Raw genomic sequence first — 24,401 nt, 5'->3', positions numbered from 1 at the left:
CAATCAACAAGAGAACGGAGGAAACCCTATTCGGAGGATGGAGGAGCTGGGAATTGAGGATGGACATCAACTTCATAGTTTAAACAGTGGAAAATGAGGATCGATTACTGTCGCTGGATTTTGGTAATCTTATAACAAAAAAAAAAAAAAAAAAAAAAATGAAACTTGCGTTGGAAACATCTAGTAGACTAGTAGCCACATATCCTAAGATCATCTCCAACCAAAGAGTCCAGATGGTCGAAAATAGCCTGAAAGCCGTCTCTAACCAAGGGCCAGGCCAAAGGGGTCATGGACCCCACTGGATAAAAAAGGGTCAACCGGCCGGCCCAAAACCCTAAGCCGGGCCAGAATTCAAATTGCAACAGCTAGCTAGCTGACATCAACTAGCCGTTATTTTATAATTTTTAATTTTTTTTTTTTTTACAAAATTTTTTAAAATTCTATTTGTTTCCTATAACTTCCTAAGCCATTAAACAACATTAAATTAAATTAAACAATATGAAACAACATTAAACAATATGAAACAACATTAAATAACATTAAACAACATAAAAATTATACAACATAAAAAAAAGTATTTAAAAATTCTTTTTTTTTTCCTATGACATCAGCCAGCCGTTGTATTTGAATTTGAATTTTTTTTTTGGCCAAAATTTAAAAATATTCATTTTTTTCCTATAAATTTAAGTTGTAGTTTTTAAATTTAAGTTGTTGTTTTTAAATTTAAATAATAAATTATGTTTGGCCCTCGGTTGGAGACCGTTTTTTGTAAAAGGGTTAAAACGAGCCATTTGGCCCTCGGTTGAAGATGGTAAGAAATATGGTCTTGCATTGTTCATTAAAATATTAATTGCTTAGAGACCCAAAGGACTAAAACAAGCCCTCTAGTCCTTCTTCGGTTGGAGATGATCTAAGTGCCAACATGTCAATAAACATATAGAATTAGAGAGTTAATTCCTACTCCAGAGGAATAGAGTTTCTCCGCTTGTTTCTCTCATTTTTTGCTTGTTAAATTTCAAATTGTGTCTTGAAGCCTCGTCATGGGTGCCACTTTCTTGGCCAGCTAAATGCAAAATTTTCGAACACCACTTGATGAACCTCATCTTTTTCTGGTTGTATCGGATTATTAGGACCAAGATCCTCTTCTAATCTAAGGATGAGGATCCTCATGATCAAGGGATGTGGGCCGTTGGATGAAAATCCAACGGCTATAAACAGGAGATCCCTTTAAAGTTATAATAGTTATAATCGTTGAATTTTAATCCAATGACCCACATTCCTTGGTCATAAGATCCTCATCCTTAGATTAGGAGAGGATCCTGCTCCAGATTATTACAACCTCTACCAGTCCTCCCAGTCAATTTTTTAATACAAAAAATTGAAAATTATGTCAACTTTTGGTAGAGAGTGCCAAATGCATATTTACAAGGCTTTGACGTCCAATGTGAAAAATATAATACAATTTGGTATAAATAATCAAAGGTGCAGAACCTACAGCTGTAACATGCAAAAAAATAAATAGGACACACTCTGTAGACTATTTATTGAATGGTTAATCTTTACATATTGATTTAAAATATAAAATTTTGATTATAAATATGAAGTTTTATAAGTTAATCATGAAGCATTTTTGAGACATAATCTTTCTAGTTTTTACTAGTCAAAGTATTTTCTTGAGCAAAAAGTATATCTAAATAAGGTAGGTTTTAACCTCACAATGAATTAACAATAATACAATTCAAATTCGTTTTTGATAAGAATCGAACCTAAAACTTCACTTATAAGTTAAAAAAATACTATTAAATTATAGTACTAAGTAACTTGAATAGTCATGTATTATTCTAACATAAAAGCCACCTATTTGTCTACATGGGCATAAAAAAACACCCATTTGTCTACATTTGCATTAATAAAGCACATGGGCATAAATATTTAAAAATTGAAAATGTTTGGCTTTTTTTTTTTTTCATATAAAAATCCCAAAATCCCGAGAATGGCATCAACGACAATTGAATTGGTCGTTTAATCACAATGACATATGCCCAACCACTTTGAATTTACTTGTGGTAATAACAATGTTGAAAATTCTATCAAAACAACTGATCGGTTCAGTTCAAATGTACAATTTTTTAACTAGCGATTTATTTATTTATTTAAGCTAAATTAAGAGAATGAAACGGTTTGAATTCGTGACAAACTTAGTTAAATAGAAATTCTCTATCTACTAGAATAATTCATCACTTACAAAAATCAATTGTAATTAAACGAAGAGAGTTTTAACGAAACACTTCAGGTACTATTCACTTTAACGAAAAATGACATAAGTCACTTCTGATACTATCACTTACAACACATTTTTGTCATTTTGATTAAAACTCAAAATTTTCAAGTCATTTTCATTAATTTTCCTTTAAATAAAATACCCTCTCAACTTGTTCATTTACCCTACATTTTACAAGGTTCCTTTACTAAGGAAGTGGAAGAGTGAGCTAAGTCTTACAATGGGCTAGCAATAATGTGGTTTAAATTCACATTTGACGAGAATCGAACCTAAGACCTCTCACTTATCAATGAAGAGGAATATCATTAGACCGTAATACTAAGTGACAAGTTTAAGTCTATTTACTTCTATTATTTTGTACTGGAAATAAATAAAATAAATAAAAATTAATGAAAAGGGTTTGAAAAGTTTGAGTTTTAATGATAATGACAAAATAAATGATAAAGTGAATAGTATCAAGATTGACTTTTTAGTATAAAAATATGATTTTTCGTTAAAGTAAACAGTAACGTAGATTTTTTTTCTTAAAACTCCCAATAAATAAAAACCCCAAAAACCCGTAAGTCTGCACCGATCAGCCACGACGACAGCCGCGGAATCGCCACCACCCACGACCAATCCACCTCGCCGACGAGAGCTCCATGTGCAAGCCTCCTATCTCTTTCTCTTCTAGGATTTCATCCGTCAAGGGCACATTCGTTGTTATTATCATTTGCCCCAATTCTAATTTTCTAACCGAATCAATTCGATTCAGATCACAGGCTTCGCAGGCTACGAATCAATTAGATTTCAATTATTGGCTGACTCAATTCCATTTAGTCAACAAGGAATTAGGAGGATTTTATAAGACTTTATAGATTTGATAGAATTTGAAAACTCCTACAAATTTTATATGGATTTTTAAGGATTTCGTTTATGATTTTGGTGGATTTTTAAGGCAAAGGAGGTGGTAACCCAACAGACATCCGCGAGCAACCATTGTTGTTCACCACTTCTACACACCAACCGCTACTGCCACCCATGGGAAATTCACCATTACCCACCAAGTCTTGTTCGACTTTCCGATAAAAAAATTACAAAATAAATATTACAAACGGTGAAATCAACACCATCATTCCATGAAATTAGAGAAAAAAAGAAAAACTCAAACAAATCCCCAAAGATCAGTGGAAAAAAGGATAAAGAACAAAAATTGATCGTCGAGCGAAAAAAATTGAAGATGTGAAAATTGGGACCCAACAACACTACATATGAGAAATGATGCGACCCAGCATCATCTTTATTTAGAAATAATGCGACCCATCAAGGAAATTTCAAGAAAAAATGCAGAGATGAAGGAATAGGATTAAAAAACCAAAAAACAAAGTGGCTGGCAGGGAGTGAGAGGAAGAGAGAGTCAGAGGTCGCTAGATTTGAAATCCCCGGGGTGGCTTGAGGTTGGATTCTATTTGAACTTGGTTATATATATTTGTTATTCTCAAATTTTATAAAATCCACAACTTAATGAAATTCTATAAAATCTTTAATATTTTAAAGGTTATTTTGATTCCGGTCCCCTAATCAACCTAGTTGTTAGAATGAAATCTTATTTGTTTAAATAGTTTGATCAAGATCCACAGCATCTAAGGAATTTAACTCATGCATTTATGCATTCAATATCCCGCAAATTATGAAATTTAAACAAAGCCACATAATATTGCTACAAATATAACAATTACTTAAAAATCAATAATACAGTAATTTGTTCTTCACGTAATTCTAACAAAAAAAAAATGTACCCACGTATTATTTGTGACATCCCACATCGCCTAGGGGAGTGATCCTTAAATGTATGTTCTCATCCCTACCTAGCACGAGGCCTTTTGGGAGCTCACTGGCTTCGGAACTCCAAAGTTAAGCGAGAAGGGGGATAGAGCAATCTCATGATGGATGAACCACTGGGAAGTTGCTCGTGAGTTCCCAAAAACAAAACCGTAAGGGAATGGTAAGCCCAAAGCGGACAATATCGTGCTACGGTGGTGGAGCAGGCCCAGGAAGTGATCCATCCCGGGCCCGGATGTGACAGTTTGGTATCAGAGCCTAACCCTGGCCGTGGTGTGCCGACGAGGACGTCGAGCCCCTAAGGGGGGGTGTATTGTGACATCCCACATCGCCCATGGGAGTGATCCTTAAATGTATATTCCCATCCCTACCTAACACGAGGCCTTTTGGGAGCTCACTGGCTTCGGGTTCCGTAGGAACTCCAAAGTTAAGCGAGAAGGGGGCTAGATCAATCTCATGATGGGTGACCCACTGGGAAGTTGCTCGTGAGTTCCCAAAAACAAAACCGTGAGGGAATGGTAAGCCCAAAGCGGACAATATCATGCTACGGTGGTGGAGCAGGCCCGGGAAGTGATCCGCCCCGAGCCGGGATGTGACAGTTTGGTATCAGAGCCTAACCCTGGCCATGGTGTGCCGACGAGGACGTCGGGCCCCTAAGGGGGGTGGATTGTGACATCCCACATCGCCCAGGGGAGTGATCCTTAAATGTATATTCTCATCCCTACCTAGCACTACCTAGCACGAGACATTTTGGGAGCTCACTGGCTTCGGGTTCCTTAGGAACTCCGAAGTTAAGCGAGAAGGGGGCTAAAGCAATCTCATGATGGGTGACCCACTGGGAAGTTGCTCGTGAGTTCCCAAAAACAAAACCGTGAGGGAATGGTAAGCCCAAAGCGGACAATATCATGCTACGGTGGTGGAGCGGGCCAGGGAAGTGATCCGCCCCGGGCCGGGATGTGACATTATTAATACAGTGCAAGTAATAACTATTGGTATATTTTAAAACATAAAATAAACAAATATAATTAGCATGGGTACATTCATAAAAAAAATATTGGCACAAATTAAATTAAAAATATGGGTACATATTAAAATTCAAAACTATGAGTACAAATTAAATTGAAAACATGGGTACATATTAAAATTCAAAATTATGGGTACAAATTAAACTAAAAAGAATATTGGTATAAATTAAAAAAAAAGATACAAATTATCAATAGAAATATATGAGGAAAAAAATATTGAAAAAAAATATATTTGAAAATGATTAATAAACATTTTTAAATTGACATATAATAACTTGTAAATAATTTAATATTCAAACAAGGACATGAAGATAAGTCAAGGGACCTTGAACAAAAATGAAAAAGGAATACGGTTTTAATTAATGAGAAGGAGAAATGAGAGATAGGAACCTAATTTATTAAAAAAAAAAATGTAAGTAGAGAGGTGATATGTTTTTTTAAGTATTTCTCAATTTGTATTATGATACGTGGTATACCAGCTTGTGTTTTGAATACTTTGAAAAATTTTGCGATGGCACGGACATACTATCTATGTGACAGTTTGTTCAATCAAATAAAACGTCATACGGAGGGAAATTTACACATAGTTGTGTGGACCAAACATAATTGTGGTGATGTAGATTTGTGCCGTGAAGACCTTTCTCTTAAGAAAGCCGCAACTGACGAGTGGATACATGAACCCTTGCATTGAGCCAAAATGCATATGACGAGTGGAAACACAGTTCTTTTTTTATTATAACAGTGTATCTGTGTGATGTAAATATTTCTGTCATGGACGAGACATTGGATTTAAGATGAGGTACTAGGAATGAAAGCAATTTAAAACAATAAGAAGCGCTTATTTCCGCAAAGCTGTCCCTAAAATTACACAATTTGAAACATGTTAACTCATTCGGCAAAAGAAAAACGTTTAAAATAGCTTTCACCAAAAATAAAAAAGTCTAAAATTGTGACATCCCACATCGGCCAGGGGTGTGATCCTTAAATGTATATTCTCATCTCTACCTAGCACGAGGCCTTTTGAGAGCTCACTGGCTTCAAGTTCCGTAGGAACTCCGAAGTTAAGCGAGAAGGGGGCTAGAGCAATCCCATGATGGGTGACCCACTAGGAAGTTGCTCGTGAGTTCCCAAAAACAAAACCGTGAGGGAATGGTAAGCCCAAAGCGGACAATATCGTGCTATGGTGGTGGAACGAGCCCGGGAAGTGATCCGCCCCGGGTCGGGATGTGACAAATTGGTATCAGAGCCTAACCCTGGTCACGTGTGTGCCGACGAGGACGTCGGGGCCCTAAGGGGGTGGATTGTGACATCCCACATCGCCCAGGGGTGTGATCCTTAAATGTATATTCTCATCTCTACCTAGCACGAGGCCTTTTGGGAGCTCACTGGCTTCGGGTTCCGTAGGAACTCCGAAGTTAAGCGAGAAGGGGCTAGAGCAATCCCATGATGGGTGACCCACTGGGAAGTTGCTCGTGAGTTCCCAAAAACAAAACCGTGAGGGAATGGTAAGCCCAAAGCGAACAATATCGTGCTATGGTGGTGGAACGAGCCCGGGAAGTGATCCGCCCCGGGCCGGGATGTGACAAAAATTGAAACAAAATAAAGAGAAAGCTGGACCTTTGCTGGAAAAGAAAAGAAAATAAAGAGAAAGTTGGGTTTTATTTGAATAAAAAAAAATTGATCTGCCAAATGACACTATTTATATCTTCGCATATATTTACGAGTTGATCAACACATTACTAATATAAATATATTAAACTCGATCACATTGGTCATTAAGAAAAATGAGATTCTTTATCATTTCATAATATTAGACTTATTAGTTGAACAATGTTGTCTACATCAAGTCCTATATTCGAGTCGTTTCTCATACTGGGGACAACACAATGGGGATTGACACAATGGGTCTTAAAGCAAGAGGAACCTTGTACAATGTAGGGCAAATGAAGAATTTGACAAGGTATTTCATTTAATTACAATTGATTTTTGCAAATAGTAGATTACCTTGGTGGATAAAGAAATTCTGTTTATATAAGTTCGTTTCAAATTCAATCCCTTCCATTCTCTTTATTTAGCTTAGACGATTAATTTATAATCAAAATTATTCATATTTTAAATCACTATATAAAAATCATTCATTAAAAAATAGCTTGCAATTGTTCCCCTTTTAAATTTCTGGTGCAACATGTTACAGACTGTAGGTTCAACAACTTTGATTATTTTATACCAAATTGTGTATATATATTTCCTGATATTCAACCGCATTGGACGTGAAAGCCTTGTGGCACACTTTATCAAAGTTGCAAGTTTACGAAATTTTCAATTTTTGTATTAAAAATTTGACTAGGACGATTGGTAGAGGTCGTAATAATCTGGAATTTTGTAGTCAAGTGGATTTTTCAGAAAAAAAAATAATAATAATAATAATAAGGGTGGGACTGGGGATAGAAAGAATGGCGAGGCGTGAGACGGAGGCGAGGAAAGGAATTTTATTTCGAAGAGAGTTGGGTTTCAATCATTTAATGATTTTTTTTTTTAAACAAAACGTAAACTAATTATAATAAAAGGCTTAAATGTTAAAATAGTCTTTGTGTTTGAGTTATTGGGTTAATTTAGTCTTTGTATTTTCAATTTGGCCAATTTATCCTTGTATTTATCTTCATTAGTCAATTAATGACATTTTCATCTAATTTCAGTAAAAAAATTTATAAATTATTATATATTTATAAAATTATTTATTTGATTTAAAATTATTTAAAAATTAAAAGAAAAATTATTCTTGTCCTAACTCGCCGACCTCCTCCCTAACATTACCGCTCTCTTTTCTATGTCACAACCTTATTCATTTTTCATATTGGAAGCTTAATTTCTTATATGTGTTATTTTTCATTCATTTGCATTTTTATAGTAAAGAAAAAAAGTAATTATATCTCATATATTTCTTCTTATGAAATTTTTAAAAAGATTGAATTTAATGTCCTTAACTGGCTAACAGTGATAAATATGATGACTAAATTAGCCAAATCAAAAACATAGGGACCGTTTTGACATTTAAGCCATAATAAAAACAAAAGAACATTAAAATTCATTGCATATTATAATCTCTACTAATTAATGAAACTCTCTTTGTCAACCAAGAGAGGGTGAAAGGACAAATTAGTCTTCTATCACACCAAAAAAAAAAAAATGATGGGCAATAATGTAACAGGTCCAAATTTTACTTTTTTTTTTATTAGAGCCTCACCTACAGGTAATGTTAAAATACCTCCAATATTTAAAATAAAATAAAAAACCAAAAACAAAAACCTCCCACTCCCCCCCCATGTTCTCTCTCTCCCCCTCTCTCATTCTCATTTTCTAAAAAAATGTGTTCATACACATAAAATATGTAAGCAAATGTTAGTATAAATAAAAAAAAATTTACTTATATTACAACACGTCACGTAGCTTGGTTTGGATTGAAAACGCCAAATTTGAATTTGGTCAAAAGTGAAGATTGTAGCGTTGGAACAGAAGTATTATAAAAGTGCTTAGCCGGCACACTTAACGCAAAAGGCTAAGAAAAATATGCCATTACAAAAACAAAGAACATTCAAATTAAACCGCGCAAGGCTTTTTTTTATTATTAATTTTATTTTAGTTTGTAATGTTAAATAAAAATTTGGTGAAAATTCAAGAGAGGTATATTAACATCTAAAGAGAAAATTGGAGCAATATTCTCTAAACTTTCATTCAATTGTAACTTTGGTCCTAAATAAAATTCTTTTAGACCATCTTCAATCAACATGTCCTAAATAAAACAATAAGAAGCGCTTATTTCCGCAAAGCTGTCCCTAAAATTACCCAATTTGAAACATATTAACTCATTCGGCAAAAGAAAAACGTTTAAAATAGCTTTCAACAAAAATAAAAAGTCTAAAATTGAAACAAAATAAAGAGAAAGCTGGATCTTTGCAGGAAAAGAAAAGAAAATAAAGGGAAAGTTAGGTTTTATTTGAATTAAAAAAAAAATTGATCTGCCAAATGACACTATTTATATCATCGCGTATATTTACGAGTTGATCAACACATTACCAATATAAATATATTAAACTCGATCACATTGGTCATTAAGAAAAATGAGATTCTTTATCATTTCATAATATTAGACTTATTAGTTGAACAATGTTGTATACATCAAGTCCTATATTCGAGTCGTTTCTTATACTGGGGACAACACAATGGGTCTTAAAGCAAGAGGAACCCTGTACAACGTAGGGTAAATGAAGAATTTGACAGGGTATTTCATTTAATTACAATTGATTTTTGCAAATAGTAGATTATCTTGGTGGATAAAGAAATTCTGTTTATCTAGGTTCATTTCGAATTCAAACCGTTCCATTCTCTTTATTTTTAGCTTATAAAAATCATTCATTAAAAAATAGCTTGCAATTGTTCCCCTTTTAAATTTCGGGTGCAACATGTTACAGACTGTAGGTTCTACAACTTTGATTATTTTATACCAAATTGTGTATATATATTTCCTGATAGTCAACCGCATTGAACGTGGAAGCCTTGTGGCACATTATATCAAAGCTGCAAGTTGACGAAATTTTCAATTTTTTTTATTAAAAATCGGGCTAGGACGATTGGTAGAGGTCGTAATAATCTGGATTTTTGTAGTCAAGTGGATTTTTCAGAATAATAATCTGGATTTTTGTAGTCAAGTGGATTTTTCAGAATAATAATAATAATAATAATAATAATAAGGGTGGGACTGGGGATTGAAAGAATGGCAAGGCGTGAGACGGAGGCGAGGAAAGGAATTTTATTTCGAAGAAAGTTGGGTTTCAATCATTTAATGAATTTTTTTTTTTTAAACAAAACGTAAACTACATATTATAATAAAAGACTTAAATGTTAAAATAGTTCATGTGTTTTAGTCATTGGGTCAGTTTAGTCTTTGTGTTTTCAATTTGGCCAATTGGTCCTTGTGTTTATCATTGTTAGCCAATTAAAGACATTTTCATCTAGCTTGTAAAAAAATTTATAAATTATTATATATTTATTTATAAAATTATTTATTTGATTTAAAATTATTTAAAAATTAAAAGAAAAATTATTCTCCTCCTAACTCGCTGACCTCCTGTGACATCCCACATCACCGAGGGGAGTGATCCTTATATGTATATTCTCATCTCTACCTAGCACGAGGCCTTTTGGGAGCTCACTGGCTTCGGGTTCCATTGGAACTCCGAAGTTAAGCGAGTAGCGCGCGAGAGCACTCCCAGGATGGGTGACCCATTGGGAAGTTCTCGTGTGAGTTCCCAGAAACAAAACCGTAAGGGCGTGGTCGGGGCCCAAAGCGGACAATATTGTGCTACGGTGGTGGAGTGGGCCCGGGAAGTGGTCCCCCCCAGCCGGGATGTGATAATTTGGTATCAGAGCCTAACTCTGGTCGTGGTGTGCCGACGAGGACGTTGGGCCCCTAAAGGGGGTGGATTGTGACATCCCACATCACCGAGGGGAGTGATCCTTATATGTATATTCCCATCTCTACCTAGCACGAGGCCTTTTGGGAGCTCACTGGCTTCGGGTTCCATGGGAACTCCGAAGTTAAGCGAGTAGCGCGCGAGAGCACTCCCAGGATGGGTGACCCATCGGGAAGTTCTCGTGTGAGTTCCCAGAAACAAAACCAAGAAGGTGTGGTCGGGGGCCAAAGCGGACAATATCATGCTACGGTGGTGGAGCAGGTCCGGGAAGTGGTCCCCCCTGGGTCGGGATGTGACAATTTGGTATCAGAGCCTAACCCTGTTCGTGGTGTGCCGACGAGGACGTCAGGCCCCTAAGGGGGGTGGATTGTGACATTCCACATCACCCAGGGGAGTGATCCTTATATGTATATTCTCATCTCTACCTAGCACGAGGTCTTTTGGGAGCTCACTGGCTTCGGGTTCCATTGGAACTCCGAAGTTAAGCGAGTAACGCGCGAGAGCACTCCCAGGATAGGTGACCCATTGGGAAGTTCTCGTGTAAGTTCCCAGAAACAAAACCGTGAGGGTGTGGTCGGGGCCCAAAGCGGACAATATCGTGCTACGGTGGTGGAGCGGGCCCGAGAAATGGTCCCCCCCGGGCCGGGATGTGACACCTCCTCCCTAACATTACCACTCTCTTTTCTATGTCACAACCTTAATCATTTTTCATATTGGAAGCTTAATTTCTTATATGTGTTATTTCTCATTGATTTGCATTTTTTTGTAAAGAAAAAAGGTAATTATATCTCATATAATTTTTATTATGAATTTTTTAAAAAAAATTGAATTTAATGTCCTTAATTCACTAACAGTGATAAATACGATGACTGAATTAGTCAAATTAAAAACATAGGGACCGTTTTGACATTTAAGCCATAATAAAAACAAAAGAACATTAAAATTCACTGCATATTATAATCTCTACTAAATAATGAAACTCTTTTTGTCAACCAAAAGAGAGTGAAAAGATAAATTAGTCTTCTATCACACATAAAAAAAATGATGGGCAATAATGTAATCTCACAGGTCCAAATTTTACTTTTTTTTTATTGAATCCTCACCTACAGGTGATGTTAAAATACCTTCAATATTTAAAATAAAAAAATAAAAAAAAATAAAAAACCTCCCACTCCCCCCATATTCTCTCTCTCTCTCTCTCTCTCATTTTCTAAAAAAATGTGTTCATACACACCAAATGTGTAGACAAATGCTAGTATAAATAAAAAAAAAATTGTTTACTTATATTACAACACGTCACATAGCTTGATTTGGATTGAAAACGCCAAATTTGAAGTTGGTCAAAAGTGAAGATTGTAGCGTTGGAACAGAAGTATTATAAAAGTGCTTAGCCGGCACACTTATAAAAGTGCTTAGCCGGCACACTTACGCAAAAGGCTAAGAAAAATATGCCATTACAAAAACAAAGAACATTCAAGTTAAACGGCGTAAGGCCCTTTTTTTGTTTTTTTTTTTTTTTAGTTTGTAATGTTAAATAAAAATTTGTTGAAAATTCAAGAGAGGTATATTAATATCTAAAGAGAAAATTGGAGCAATATTCTCTAAACTTTCATTCAATTGTAACTTTGGTCCTAAATAAAATTCTTTTAGACCGTCTTCAATCAACATGTCAAATTATAACAGTTAAATCACAATTGATGGTTGATGTTGCAACATATAGTCATATGTCAAATTTTGTGTTTCTCCAACCAAATTGTCAAAATATTATTTATTAATGTAGAGCTTTAGATAGTTGTATTTGTTAAAAAAAATGGTTGAAACAAAATTTGTATTGGCTAAAATGTAGTGGGATAAGAGACCCACAATTAAGCTAGTAAAAAATAAATTTGACGTTGATAATTTGACTCTAAAGAGCATCTCTAAAAGAAATGTCAAATATAATATGTCAAAATTATATTTGATGACTGATGTGGCCAATTGAATACAAATACTAAATCTTCTTCTTTTTCAATGAATGTGTCAAATATTTATTTTATAATTATATTGATGACACACCCCAACCGAGGTCAGGGCATGCTGGCCGTCACGTGGAAGTAACGTAGCCATGTGCACAGTGCGGAAGCTAAAGGAAATAATATAAAAGTACGAATAATTTAAAAACTAGCATACAATAAGTGACAATATGAGTACTAGCGTAAGTGAGTCGCTGAATTCAGAGCCTAAAGACTACAGCAGTCCAAAGAAAAGATACAACAATAGTGCACCCGAAGGTGACCCTACATCGGTGAGTGTCTGTCAGAAATGCCGAGACGCCCTCTGGGAAAACCACCGAACCCGCTAAGCTACTAGAACCTGGAGGGGCGCAAAACAAAAGCGTGAGTGGGCAAAAACAAATTCTTTGAAAACCATTTCATAAAATACATTCTAACCCCTCGCCGTAAAACCTGTATACTTCCCAGAAAATAAACATATATACGTAGGTATAAATATGCCAAATATGCTCAAGGGTATGCCATCATGCTCAAAGCCTCATAATAATATGCAAGTGCTCAAGTATAAACCGTGTCAATAACTTATCACTGGCAGCCGGAGTCACCTAAAGTGACCTGTACGGCTGAATCTAGAGCTCAAATCTCAATCTCAACAGCTAAACCTGCCCACGAGTCGGAACCACCTATAGTGGTCTGTACGACAAGCCTGGGTGTAATACATATAAACGCTCTAGTGCTACGATCACGTGAAGACTGTGCGAATAATCGCGGGTCACCTACGAGTCGGAACCACCTATAGTGGTCTGTACGACAGGACTGTGCACCTAACTTGGATCCAAGCTGAGCGTGTGGTACGGGAGGTGAACGACACGTGAAGGACTGTGCCCTACTCAGGGCGGGAGCACTAACACCGGGGGTGCATGTTATGAGCTCTCTAAGCACCTCTAATCACCATTTAATGCAAAGGTTAAATAACGCTTACCTGGCACTTACCTGCGCCTCCACAGCACCAAATATAATTATGTATATGTATGCCACTACTAATGCATATGATAATGCATAAACAATAAGGATATGGTGCATGGCATAAACAAATGACCCTTTTTAAACAATTTCTGGGAATATAAATGTATATAGGTATATACAGAAAACCAAAAGCCCACTCACTGGTATGTGGAAGGGTCGTAGCCCCCCTACCTCGAGTGTGCACGCTCGTCCTCGGGATACATGTCACCTATATGCGAATTAACTATAAAAACGTTAACTTTAAAACACATAACCTTCCGTTCAAAATAACTTCTCATACATTGCTCAAAATGGGCAAATGAATATACCAACGTGCTCTACACAACCTCAGGATCACAACCATATTTTTAAAATAATTTTTGGACCTCTCACGCGCCCCCACGCGCCTAAATAGGTATGGACCTACGCGCCCCCACGCGCGGCCACGTGCCATGCACACTGACGGTGTCAATTGACGCCGTCAGGAATATTCCGTTAAACTTAACCGGATACCGTTACTGCCGTTAGGAATATTCCGTTAAAATTTAACGGAATATTCCTGTTTCTTCTCCGGCCTACCCTCGCCGGACTTCGGTCGCCGGAAAACCGGGAAAACTTCAAACTCACTATTCTCGTTCTTTTTTTAACCAATTTTCATGATTCTTGAACCAAAATGAAGCTTAGACCTAGGAGAATCACGATAGACTACTTTTAAAGGCTAAAAACCACGCAATCATACCTGTCTTCAAACTCAAAAACCGGCCAACTTCAAACCAAGCTTTCCCGACGTCCAAATTTGTCCAACGAAGCACTCCCAAGCTCCTGGGAACCTCACAAGGACATCTAAGAGCTCCAAAAGTCCAGAAACAAGCTAGAATAAGTTTGCATGAATAGTGCTCAAAACGGAGTTCGTGAAATCGACGTGAAAACGTCGAGGTTCTTACCTGAAAATGGTACCACTGGACTCCTCTCAGCCTCACGAACTTGATGGTGTACTTGGTTCCCTCGATCTGCAAAGATTTGGTGGGTTTTGGGTTTGTCCGTACACTCGAAGGAAGAAGAAGAAAGAAAGAAGGGAGCTCGGGGGAGAGAGACAGGGAAAAGACAAAGGGAGAGGGAAAGTGACAGTGTGTGTGTGTGGTCCAACTCTGGCCAACACCACACTAAACAACCAAAAACATAACGAAAACAAACTAGGGGCAAAACAGTCTTTTCACACGTACGTTTCCGATAATTCCGGGACGGGATGTCACAATTGAGCCCCATAGTTTCACTAACTATTACTAAATAATTAAAGTTGATTTTAGTTTTTATACTATTGGTTGTTAATGATACTTGCATTAAAAATTAAATTAAATACTGTTGACTCATTCTTTGTTTGCTTTCAAAAAAGATAGCTCCAAAGTAAGGAGTCAAGTGACTCAGTTGCCACATCATATATGGCATATCCATTGGTTACTCTTACCACCAACGTCAGGGCAACTAACAACCTTAAGCTAGAAGGACTTACGCGTGACACCTAACTCCCAACTGCAGCCGGTATGGAGTTATGTAGGAATTTACAAATTATGCATCAACAATAACTACTGGTAGCATAACCCAAACTTTGGTGGGGCGACACACAAAACATAGACCTTAGACCATCTCCAACCCTGACATAAAACTTAAAAATATTTAGCCCATAAAATTTAGGTTTTAGCCCAGAAACAACTTTTATGCTTAACCCTTCTGGCCTAAAATTTTAGCCCGAGATTATGAAAGAATGAATTAATGCTATTTTAAAAATAAAAAAAAAATTATGTAGACTATCCTAAATTAATTTTATGAACATTTTAACCTAAAAATATTTAAATTATGATAAATTTTGAAAAATCACTAAATCAATACATGAAATCATGATAAACCACATAAACTTAATATAAATGACATTTAATAAACCACATAAACTTAATACAAATGACAATTAATAAACCACATAAACTTCATAAAAAAAAAAAAAAAAAGACAATTAATAAACCACATAAACTTAATACAATCGAAAACTCATAAACTACATAAACTTAGTAATGATATCCACCATCTTGACTTGGTGATGGACTTGGGTGATAGTCTTGAGATGAATCATCATCTTGAAACATACTCCTTGAGCCATTCCTTCGTAAAATGTCTTTTTGCGTACCACGTAAGTATTTCTTCCTCTCTGGAGTGTATTTGTCAAGGTCCTCCATCATCAAATTAATTTCGAACCTTTCTTGCTCCTTATCCCTATCTTCCTTCATGGCCAAATGCATTTGGGCCGATTCTTCTTGCCGAGAGATATGATTTTCGTTCATTCTTGCAATTTCGCTAGCAAATTGTGCACGTATCGGATCTTGGGACTTCTCTTTTCTCTTTGCTTCCCTTTGCTTATCTCTACCCAGGGGCCTTGCAAAAGAAGAAGTTGGGGTCATTTGTTTGACACCTTCATTGTCGAAAAAATTCACACCTTCATTGACATCATTTGTGGGTGGGGCTTCACAATGAAATAATCTTCCACATTGTTCAATCGCATCGGTTCCCCACCTTGGACAATCCTTGAGGATGTTCCAAGCATGATGCAACTTAAAAGCTTGATTTTTTGGTGTAGTTCTTGTCTTGTAAATTGCCATTGCTTTATCACCCTATGCAACAAATACATAAAAACAATTAGTTGCAAAATACTATTATGTACATGACAACTAAAATATCAACAAAGAAACTCACAATTTCTGAGGCGCCCCTTCCACTAGGCATGTCAACCATGGCTCTCTCCAAGCTTCCCTTCCACAAAGTGCACGCTTTGTTGATAAATTTTCACCGATCATAAACACCACCAACTTTGACCAGCATTGGAGTTTTCATGGAACTTATCAACGATTTTACCCCAGAGAACCTTTCTATTTTGATTCTTGCCTACGGCACCATCTTCGCTAGCAAAAATCTATGCCAAACATAAAGCAATATCTTCGTCAAAGGTCCAATTACGACCTCTAACATGCTCTTTTGCCATCTTGAAAAATTTGGAAATGAGAAGAAATGGTAGAAAGAAAAATTGGATGAATTGTAGGAGAAAAGTGAGTTTTGTGTGGATGTTTGAACAAATACATAGGTATTTATATAGTTTTTGGTTGAATTTTAAGTTAAATAACATTTTTAAATTATTTTAGCCATTGGATTTAAATTTGGACCATTAGATCTTTTTTTTTTTTTAACCGTTAGATTTGATTATATTTTATCTAAGCCGTTGGATTCAATAAATATATAAATATAAAACTCAAAAAAAAATAATTTGAACCTGGACCGTTGGATTAACCAACAACCCATTTAAATCGAGCCGTTGGATGAAGAAAACTAGCCTTTGGGCTACTTAATGTTTTGACACCCGGGGGAACAACCCCACGTGGGTTTGTTGGGCAGCAGAAATTGCCTAGCGCGTAGGTGAGTAGGGAATGGGCTTCACAGCCTCGGTTTTCAGTCTCATTTGCTAGGGCCCACTTTGCTTTGTGGCCTAAAGTTGGGCCTGTATTTGACTCCCATTTGGGTTTTAGGTTTTAGGTTAGTTTTAGGTCATGGGTTGGAGTGGATTTCTTTTTTTTTTTTTTTTTTTTTTGTGGTGGTTGTTTTGGGGGGGGGGGGGGGGAGGGGGGAGAAGAAGGGGAATTATAGGTTTTAGCCCATTGTTGGTGATAGGAGCATATTTATGCGACTTAATTAGCTTGTTTTCTTGCATTTACATAGCTAATTTCTACTTATTAGAGTGTCTTAGACTATTTTTCGTGTGTTTTCAGGTTCAAATGACAAAGTTGGTAAGAAAGTGCAATTTGGAGTATTTTAGAGCAGTTTTGGGCTTGGAATGGATAGCACATGCATGGACCAAGGTGGATGGACGTTTTTGAAGATCAAAAGAGGCTAGAAATGTGCTCAAGAGTTGAAGAAATTAATTCAAGATTTGGAAGATAAGGAATCAGCTAACAAGAAGGAAACATAATCCAAACTACCTTATCTTATCCAAACCTTATCCAACCTTATCTTATCTTATCCTAACCTAATCTTATCCCACCTTAATACCAGCTGCAAGGAGGACACCCAAATGACATTAGGATACCTACAAATCAAGTTTCTAGAAGCCAAAGCCCTATCCCTAAATCTATGCTGCATCCACCCCTTCTTAAAGCCATGTTTCCTGCCGCAAGGACCATTCCTTTTCCTCCCTGGAATCTGAATGAGAAGTGTCATTTTTCCTTGTTGATTTGGAGTCCTAATTCCCCTCCTTCTCAGCCATTGCCGTGCCCTCCCTTCTCCCTATAAATACCTTGTGCCACAGCAATCATAAATCACCCATTTCTCACCCCAATTCACACCACACATCCATCATACACAAAAACACAATTTGTGCCACAACAAGGAAGGAAGGAGAAGAAGAGCTTTGGAGCCGTGCCTGCCATTCAAGATCATTGGAGTGCTGGAGCGTTTCTAGATGTATTCTATCCTTAGTTTTAGTTCAATGTTTGTTTTAATTTGGTTTTCAATTATGATGTACATGTGGAACTAATTTCTTTGTAGCTAGAGGTGAATTTAAAGCCATGAACATATGTGTGATATGAATTGATTACATCCAGTTATTGTTTTTTAAAACATGAATGCGATTTACTTATCTGTTTGATTGATAACTTATTCTTGTATGTTGATTAAGGATGCATACTTAGTTTGCATGCATGAATTTGATGCTAAAATATAAGGGAGTTTCACCGAATCGTTATGAACTTATATTTATAAGTAGTGGAAGTCACTAGTCATGATTGTGTTAAGTAAATCCATGGCAGGAGTATCATGCAGTTCATAGTTACGAATGTCATGTCAATGCTTATGATTTTCATAGAACTTAATGATCTTTAATATGTAGCTTATCATGCAGTTCATATAGGGAACTTGATAAGAATAATTTGATTGCGTCGCTGAGTCCAATTCAATGAAATTAGGAAAATCTGAGAGTTAATTTGTGCAGTTCACAATTAATTTGGGGCATTGTCATTCATTGTTTATTGGAATAATAATTGGAAATTGATTTGTATGCATTTGTGTCATGTGTGGAGATGAACCCTCTAGCTAGCCATTCACCCATTAAAACACCCAATTTCGTCCAAAGTTGTTTAGAGTCTTTAAATTTGTTTGCTTTTACTTTAAATTCGTCAAAAACCACTTTCCCCTTTATATTTCGTGTATTTTAGTTAGAATCTGTTTAAACTAGTGTCTTTTTAGTATTTTGAGTCAAGTTAAGTTAAAATTCATCCAAGGTCACCCTTAGTTTCTATTTTGAGTCAATTTGCTTGTTTTGTGCTGTTTTAAGTCATTCTAGTTTGTTTTAAGTCATTAGAGTCTAGTTTTCTGCTTTTGAGTCTAGTTAAGTGTAATTGAGTCTAATTTGAGTAGATTAGCATCTCTTCTAATCTCCGGCCTAGAACGATCCCTACTTTCATATACTACAACTATTTAAAAATGGTTTAATTTGTGTGTTAGTTTTTACTACATCAGTTGGAGTGAATCTTACCAACTGAGTCAACCCTCGTTGGCTCTCTACTTACATTTGATACATAGTGCACCCGCTTGTATTTCAAATACACTGAAGAATCCAAGCCAACTCCATGTTCTTGTGTGTGATTGCACAAAACACGCTCCGGCGGCCAAGTGCTTGTATTTCAAATACACTAAAGAATCCAAGCCAACTCCATGTTCTTGTGTGTGATTGCACAAAACACGCTCCGGCGGCCAAGTTTTAGCACATGGGGGAGGATTTTAATGAACGTTATGTAGAAATCCTTGGGCGGATGGATTTAACTCATGGAATTTAAGATAATTTAATATAAATAGACGAGTTTTTTAATTTTTTTTTTTTTTTTTTTTTAATTTTAAGAAAAAGATAAATAGACGAGTTGGAAAACTCAGAAAATGTCCATAAATCATAAAGCTACTTTCTATAAGTAGCACCCACCACCCTTCTTCTCCTTCGTCAACTGACCTCTCCACTTTCTACCAGATCTCTCTCTCTCTCTCTCCCTCTCTCCTCTGTGTGCGTGTGTCTCTCTCTCCCCTCTCTGCAGTTTCTTGAGCTCAGTTTCTTACAATGCAAGTAGAATGCTCTCAACTTTTCGAATAGTTGTTGTTAATCTTAGTTACTTATACAGCATTCTTCATTGTTTGCTTATGTTTAGTTACATTTCTTCCTGTATGTATTCTAATGGAACCCTGTTGGGTCTGGCCTCCCCGCAGATTACAAACAATCCATTAGCTCCAGTTGAGGTTCGAAAATGGCGAGATTTTCGATATCCTTAACGGGGTTTCTACTCTTATGCTGCTGTTTACTGCCAGCTCTGAGACTGACAGAAGCTGACTACTTCAAATACAAAGACCCAAAGCAGCCATTGAATGCTAGAATCCGAGACCTCATGAAGCGAATGACTCTTGCTGAAAAGATTGGCCAAATGACGCAGATCGAGCGCACAGTGGCAACCCCTGATGTCATGACCAAGTACTTCATTGGTAACCAAACAATCTCACCCATATTTTCAATTGTTCATCTCAACATGTCCATATTGGACTGTTTGTCCATACTGGGTTTTTTATTCGAGCGATATTCTAATCTAATCTAAACTACTAGAAGCGAAATTTAAACTTGGGTGCAGGGAGGGAAAATAGTGGAATTACAGTAATGTCAAAGTTGGTTTTAGTAGCCAATGAAATGATCCTAGTATAATTTGTAAATGCCTTAATGGGATATTTGGTTTTTCTGCAGGGAGTGTGCTTAGTGGTGGTGGGAGTGTACCAGCCCCAAAAGCTTCAGCTGAGACGTGGATCAATCTGGTAAATGGCCTCCAAAAGGGATCTTTATCTACGCGTCTCGGGATTCCCATGATCTATGGGATTGATGCTGTTCACGGCCACAACAATGTCTACAATGCTACTATTTTCCCTCACAATGTTGGACTGGGAGCCACCAGGCAAGTCACATTCATTCTCACCCAAATAAGTGGAAGTCCACAGACTTCATTCAAGCATTACTGAAAGTTTTTTATCTTTCGGTCAAATTAAATAGCCTGATGTTTCTAATCAATGTACTCATGCTTCATTTTGCATGTTATCCGTTTCAGAGATCCTAATCTTGTCAAGAGAATTGGGGAAGCAACTGCCCTTGAAGTCAGGGCAACCGGAATTCCTTATGTCTTTGCCCCATGTATTGCGGTAATTGAGTAGTCTTATTATCCAAGATCCCTACTTACAAACTTCAAAACTTGACCAAGCATGCCACTAAAACAATGTATTACTACTGTTCTTGCAGGTCTGCAGAGATCCAAGATGGGGTAGGTGCTACGAAAGCTATAGTGAAGACCATAAGATTGTTCAAGCAATGACTGAGATAATACCTGGTCTGCAAGGAGACATGCCTCCCACTGCTCAAAAGGGGGCTCCCTATGTTTCTACTGCAAAGTAAGACTTCGTTTTTTTATCTTTCCAGTTTTCAAAAATTTGCTACTTGAGATCTTTTTATTGGTTTCACTGTTTAGGGCGAATTATTTGTGTCGTGATAGTTCTTATCCGTAAATAGTTTGAAAGTTTCAGACAAGTACCTCTACAGACATATTTATTTTGATCATAATGACCACATTGTAGGCCTGGTTAGATATATAGTGGTCAAGCATTGATTGAGTAACAACACTTGAGTTCCACAAGTTTTTTATATTTACTAAAATTTCCTGCCTTTTCTGGTTAGCTGGGGTTCGATTGGTCGAACGCAAAACATTTGAAAGTGACAGATTGAGACTATGCCTCGGTGTCCTTCTAGTATTTTCCACCATATTTTACACTTTAATTTGGCCTAGAGCCTTCTTTAATTAGGCATCAAAGCCAGGGTGTTGATTCACCAAACTACATATGGTTCAGCCTATTTTAATTGCTGGCGAAAAATCAATTGTATATGTAATCTACCTGTGATGTATTCTTTATTTCAAATATTTGGCCAAAAAAATTGGGTGTAATTCGTCTTCCTTACCGTTTCTCTAGAGGAAAGGTTGCGGCCTGTGCTAAGCACTATCTTGGAGACGGTGGCACAACGAACGGCATCAATGAGAACAACACTGTGATTGATTTGAATGGATTGCTCCGTATTCACATGCCTGCATACCTCAATTCCATCCTCAAGGGTGTTGCAACAGTTATGGTGTCTTACTCGAGTTGGAATGGGAAGAAAATGCACGCAAACAAAGAACTTGTAACCGGATACCTAAAGGACAAGCTACGTTTCCGGGTAAGGAATGTCATTTTACGTAACTTGTCTGCTGTGGTGGTTATTACTAGTGCTGGGCATAACTGTCTCTTGGTGGGTGCTGTCAGGGTTTCGTCATATCAGATTGGGAAGGTATTGACAGGATTACATCTCCTCCCAAAGCTAACTATTCATATTCGGTTCAAGCTGGAGTTGGTGCTGGAATCGACATGGTTAGTCTAATTAAAAGTGTAACTTTTGGCCATTATATTGTAATAAGCTTTCGGCATGCTGTTTATATTATAGTACTTCCTCAAGACGAGACATGCCAGGTTTTTATTTTCGTTTGCTAACATATATCTGGGGTTGTTACAGATTATGGTTCCCTACAACTTCACTGACTTTATTGATGAATTAACATATCAAGTCAAGAACAATATCATCCCCATGAGCAGGATCGATGATGCCGTGAAGAGAATTTTGAGGGTTAAGTTTGTTATGGGGCTTTTTGAGAATCCCTTGGCGGATCTCAGCCTGGCCAGCCAGCTGGGAAGTAAGGTCCGTATGTTTCTAGCTCGTTGATACAAAATAACCTTGATCTCTTCATCTGCCGTATTCAAACCCTTTTCTTCAAATGCTGGCTTTTCATAGGAGCACAGAGAATTGGCAAGGGAAGCTGTAAGAAAATCACTCGTTCTGCTAAAGAATGGAAAATCTGCTTATAAGCCATTGCTTCCCCTTCCCAAGAAAGCTGGGAAGATACTAGTAGCAGGAAGCCACGCTAACAACTTGGGCAATCAATGTGGAGGCTGGACAATCACATGGCAGGGCCTTGAAGGCAACAATAATACAATGGGTACGTGTTGAGTTAACCATTACGCCTTCATCGGTCTTTTGAATGATCTAACAAGCCATCTCACCGTAAAAAAAGTGTGGAAACAATTTATATTTCTTAAACTCACCTGATCAAAGTCTTTGTGAGTATGTTCTGTTATAGTATATTCGTATACCCAATAGTTTATTAATCAATGACTCAACGTTGTAACAGGTACCACAATCCTCAGTGCCATAAAAAGTACAGTTGATCCTACCACCCAAGTTGTCTACAACGAGAACCCCGATGCTAACTTTGTGAAGTCCAACAAATTTTCCTACGCTATTGTTGCTGTGGGCGAACCCCCATATGCCGAAACATTTGGAGATAACTTGAATCTGACCATACCACAACCTGGACCAAGCACAATCGCCAATGTGTGTGGAGCTGTGAAATGTGTTGTCGTGGTTATTTCTGGGCGCCCTGTCGTGATTCAACCCTATCTTGCTGGAATTGACGCACTTGTCGCAGCTTGGCTTCCAGGAACAGAAGGCCAAGGTGTGACGGATGCATTATTTGGTGATTACGGATTCACTGGCAAGCTTGCACGCACATGGTTTAAGACAGTAGACCAGCTCCCAATGAACGTTGGTGATCCACATTACGACCCTCTATTTCCTTTCGGATTTGGTCTCACTACCAAGCCAACCAAGAATTAGTAATACGGGGACCGTTCGTATCCGATCATGAAGGGTTGTTGCTCGCTGTTTCATGGATAAGATTTTGTAGAACAGTCTTTTCCCATGAGAGAGCATAATAATATGTTGTATCGTTTCTGCCGTCGATTTTTACCCGTGGTTTCAATTTCAACATTTAGCATTTTTAGCCAATGAAGGTTGGTTGAGTTCGTAATGATGTTCTCTTTGCTAAACTAAGGCCTAGGTTTGAGTCCCGCAGTTGACAATTCTTCTTAGTGGGCGATATTTAAACCCCAAAAATGGGGCTAGAACTCTCTGTAAATGTCCAAAACAGGCGTTTGTGCTATGCCTTGGCCTTAGAATTGGTAACCTCCCCCTCCTAAACTTTTGGGTAGCAAACATTTAGCATTTTAAATTTGCTTCAATGAGGTGCGACCATTAGCAGGACCGTCAATAGGCATTTTGATAGGAGAGAACCTATCCAGTTGAATAGGCATTTTCAATTTACTTTCACTTATGAATGACTAAAGTGGTGTTATTGAATATAACCAGTTTATATTTAATTCCATCTCAGTAGTTTTTGGTACAATATCGAGAAACAATTAAAGTCCTTAACAGTTAAGGCATTAAAAAGAACTAAACTTGGGCCAAACATGCACAATCCTTTGTAAAAGAAGTTTTATTACTTGTGGTGCAAGTATTCAGTATACATATAACTTATTCTAAATACAACACATCTTTCTGTTGGAAGAAGTCAGTGGCATAACCAGAAAAATTTTGAAGGAGGGTCAACATTAATAATTATAAGATTAAAAGATAATAAGAAAAACTCATATAAAAATAACAGTCCTTAGTCTTAATGGTATTCATAAAACATTCTACTAAAATTACAATTGCTCTCGACGAGTTTTTAGTAGAATTATCAGAGAGACGGGTCAAAGGCCCACTTCCAACAACATCAATATTGTCCCTAACTTGTTAAGTATCACCTGCACAATCCGTCAGGTATGAAGTTTTGTC

General features: G+C 37.0%; 1 protein-coding gene across 2 annotated transcripts; it reads left to right on the top strand.

The window, feature by feature from the left end:
- Positions 1-19,567: 19,567 nt before the first annotated feature.
- On the top strand, positions 19,568-23,573 carry LOC103958128 (beta-glucosidase BoGH3B-like). 2 transcript variants are annotated; one of them, XM_048571240.1, is made up of 10 exons: positions 19,568-19,739; positions 19,880-20,149; positions 20,403-20,607; positions 20,758-20,848; positions 20,946-21,094; positions 21,668-21,911; positions 21,998-22,102; positions 22,245-22,427; positions 22,521-22,725; positions 22,918-23,573. In XM_048571240.1, exons 2-10 carry the CDS (start codon positions 19,918-19,920, stop codon positions 23,400-23,402), a joined length of 1,899 nt encoding a protein of 632 aa, XP_048427197.1. In that variant the 5' UTR covers positions 19,568-19,739; positions 19,880-19,917; the 3' UTR covers positions 23,403-23,573. The 2 variants fall into 2 exon arrangements, with proteins under 2 accessions (XP_048427197.1, XP_048427196.1); XM_048571239.1 differs by having other exon boundaries at positions 19,569-19,735.
- Positions 23,574-24,401: the final 828 nt, after the last annotated feature.

The sequence above is a fragment of a genome, unplaced genomic scaffold (assembly GCF_019419815.1).
Source record: "Pyrus x bretschneideri cultivar Hongxiangsu unplaced genomic scaffold, Pyrus_bretschneideri_v1 Contig58, whole genome shotgun sequence".
Lineage (NCBI taxonomy): Eukaryota > Viridiplantae > Streptophyta > Magnoliopsida > Rosales > Rosaceae > Pyrus > Pyrus x bretschneideri.
This window is presented reverse-complemented; position numbering and strand designations above follow the sequence as displayed.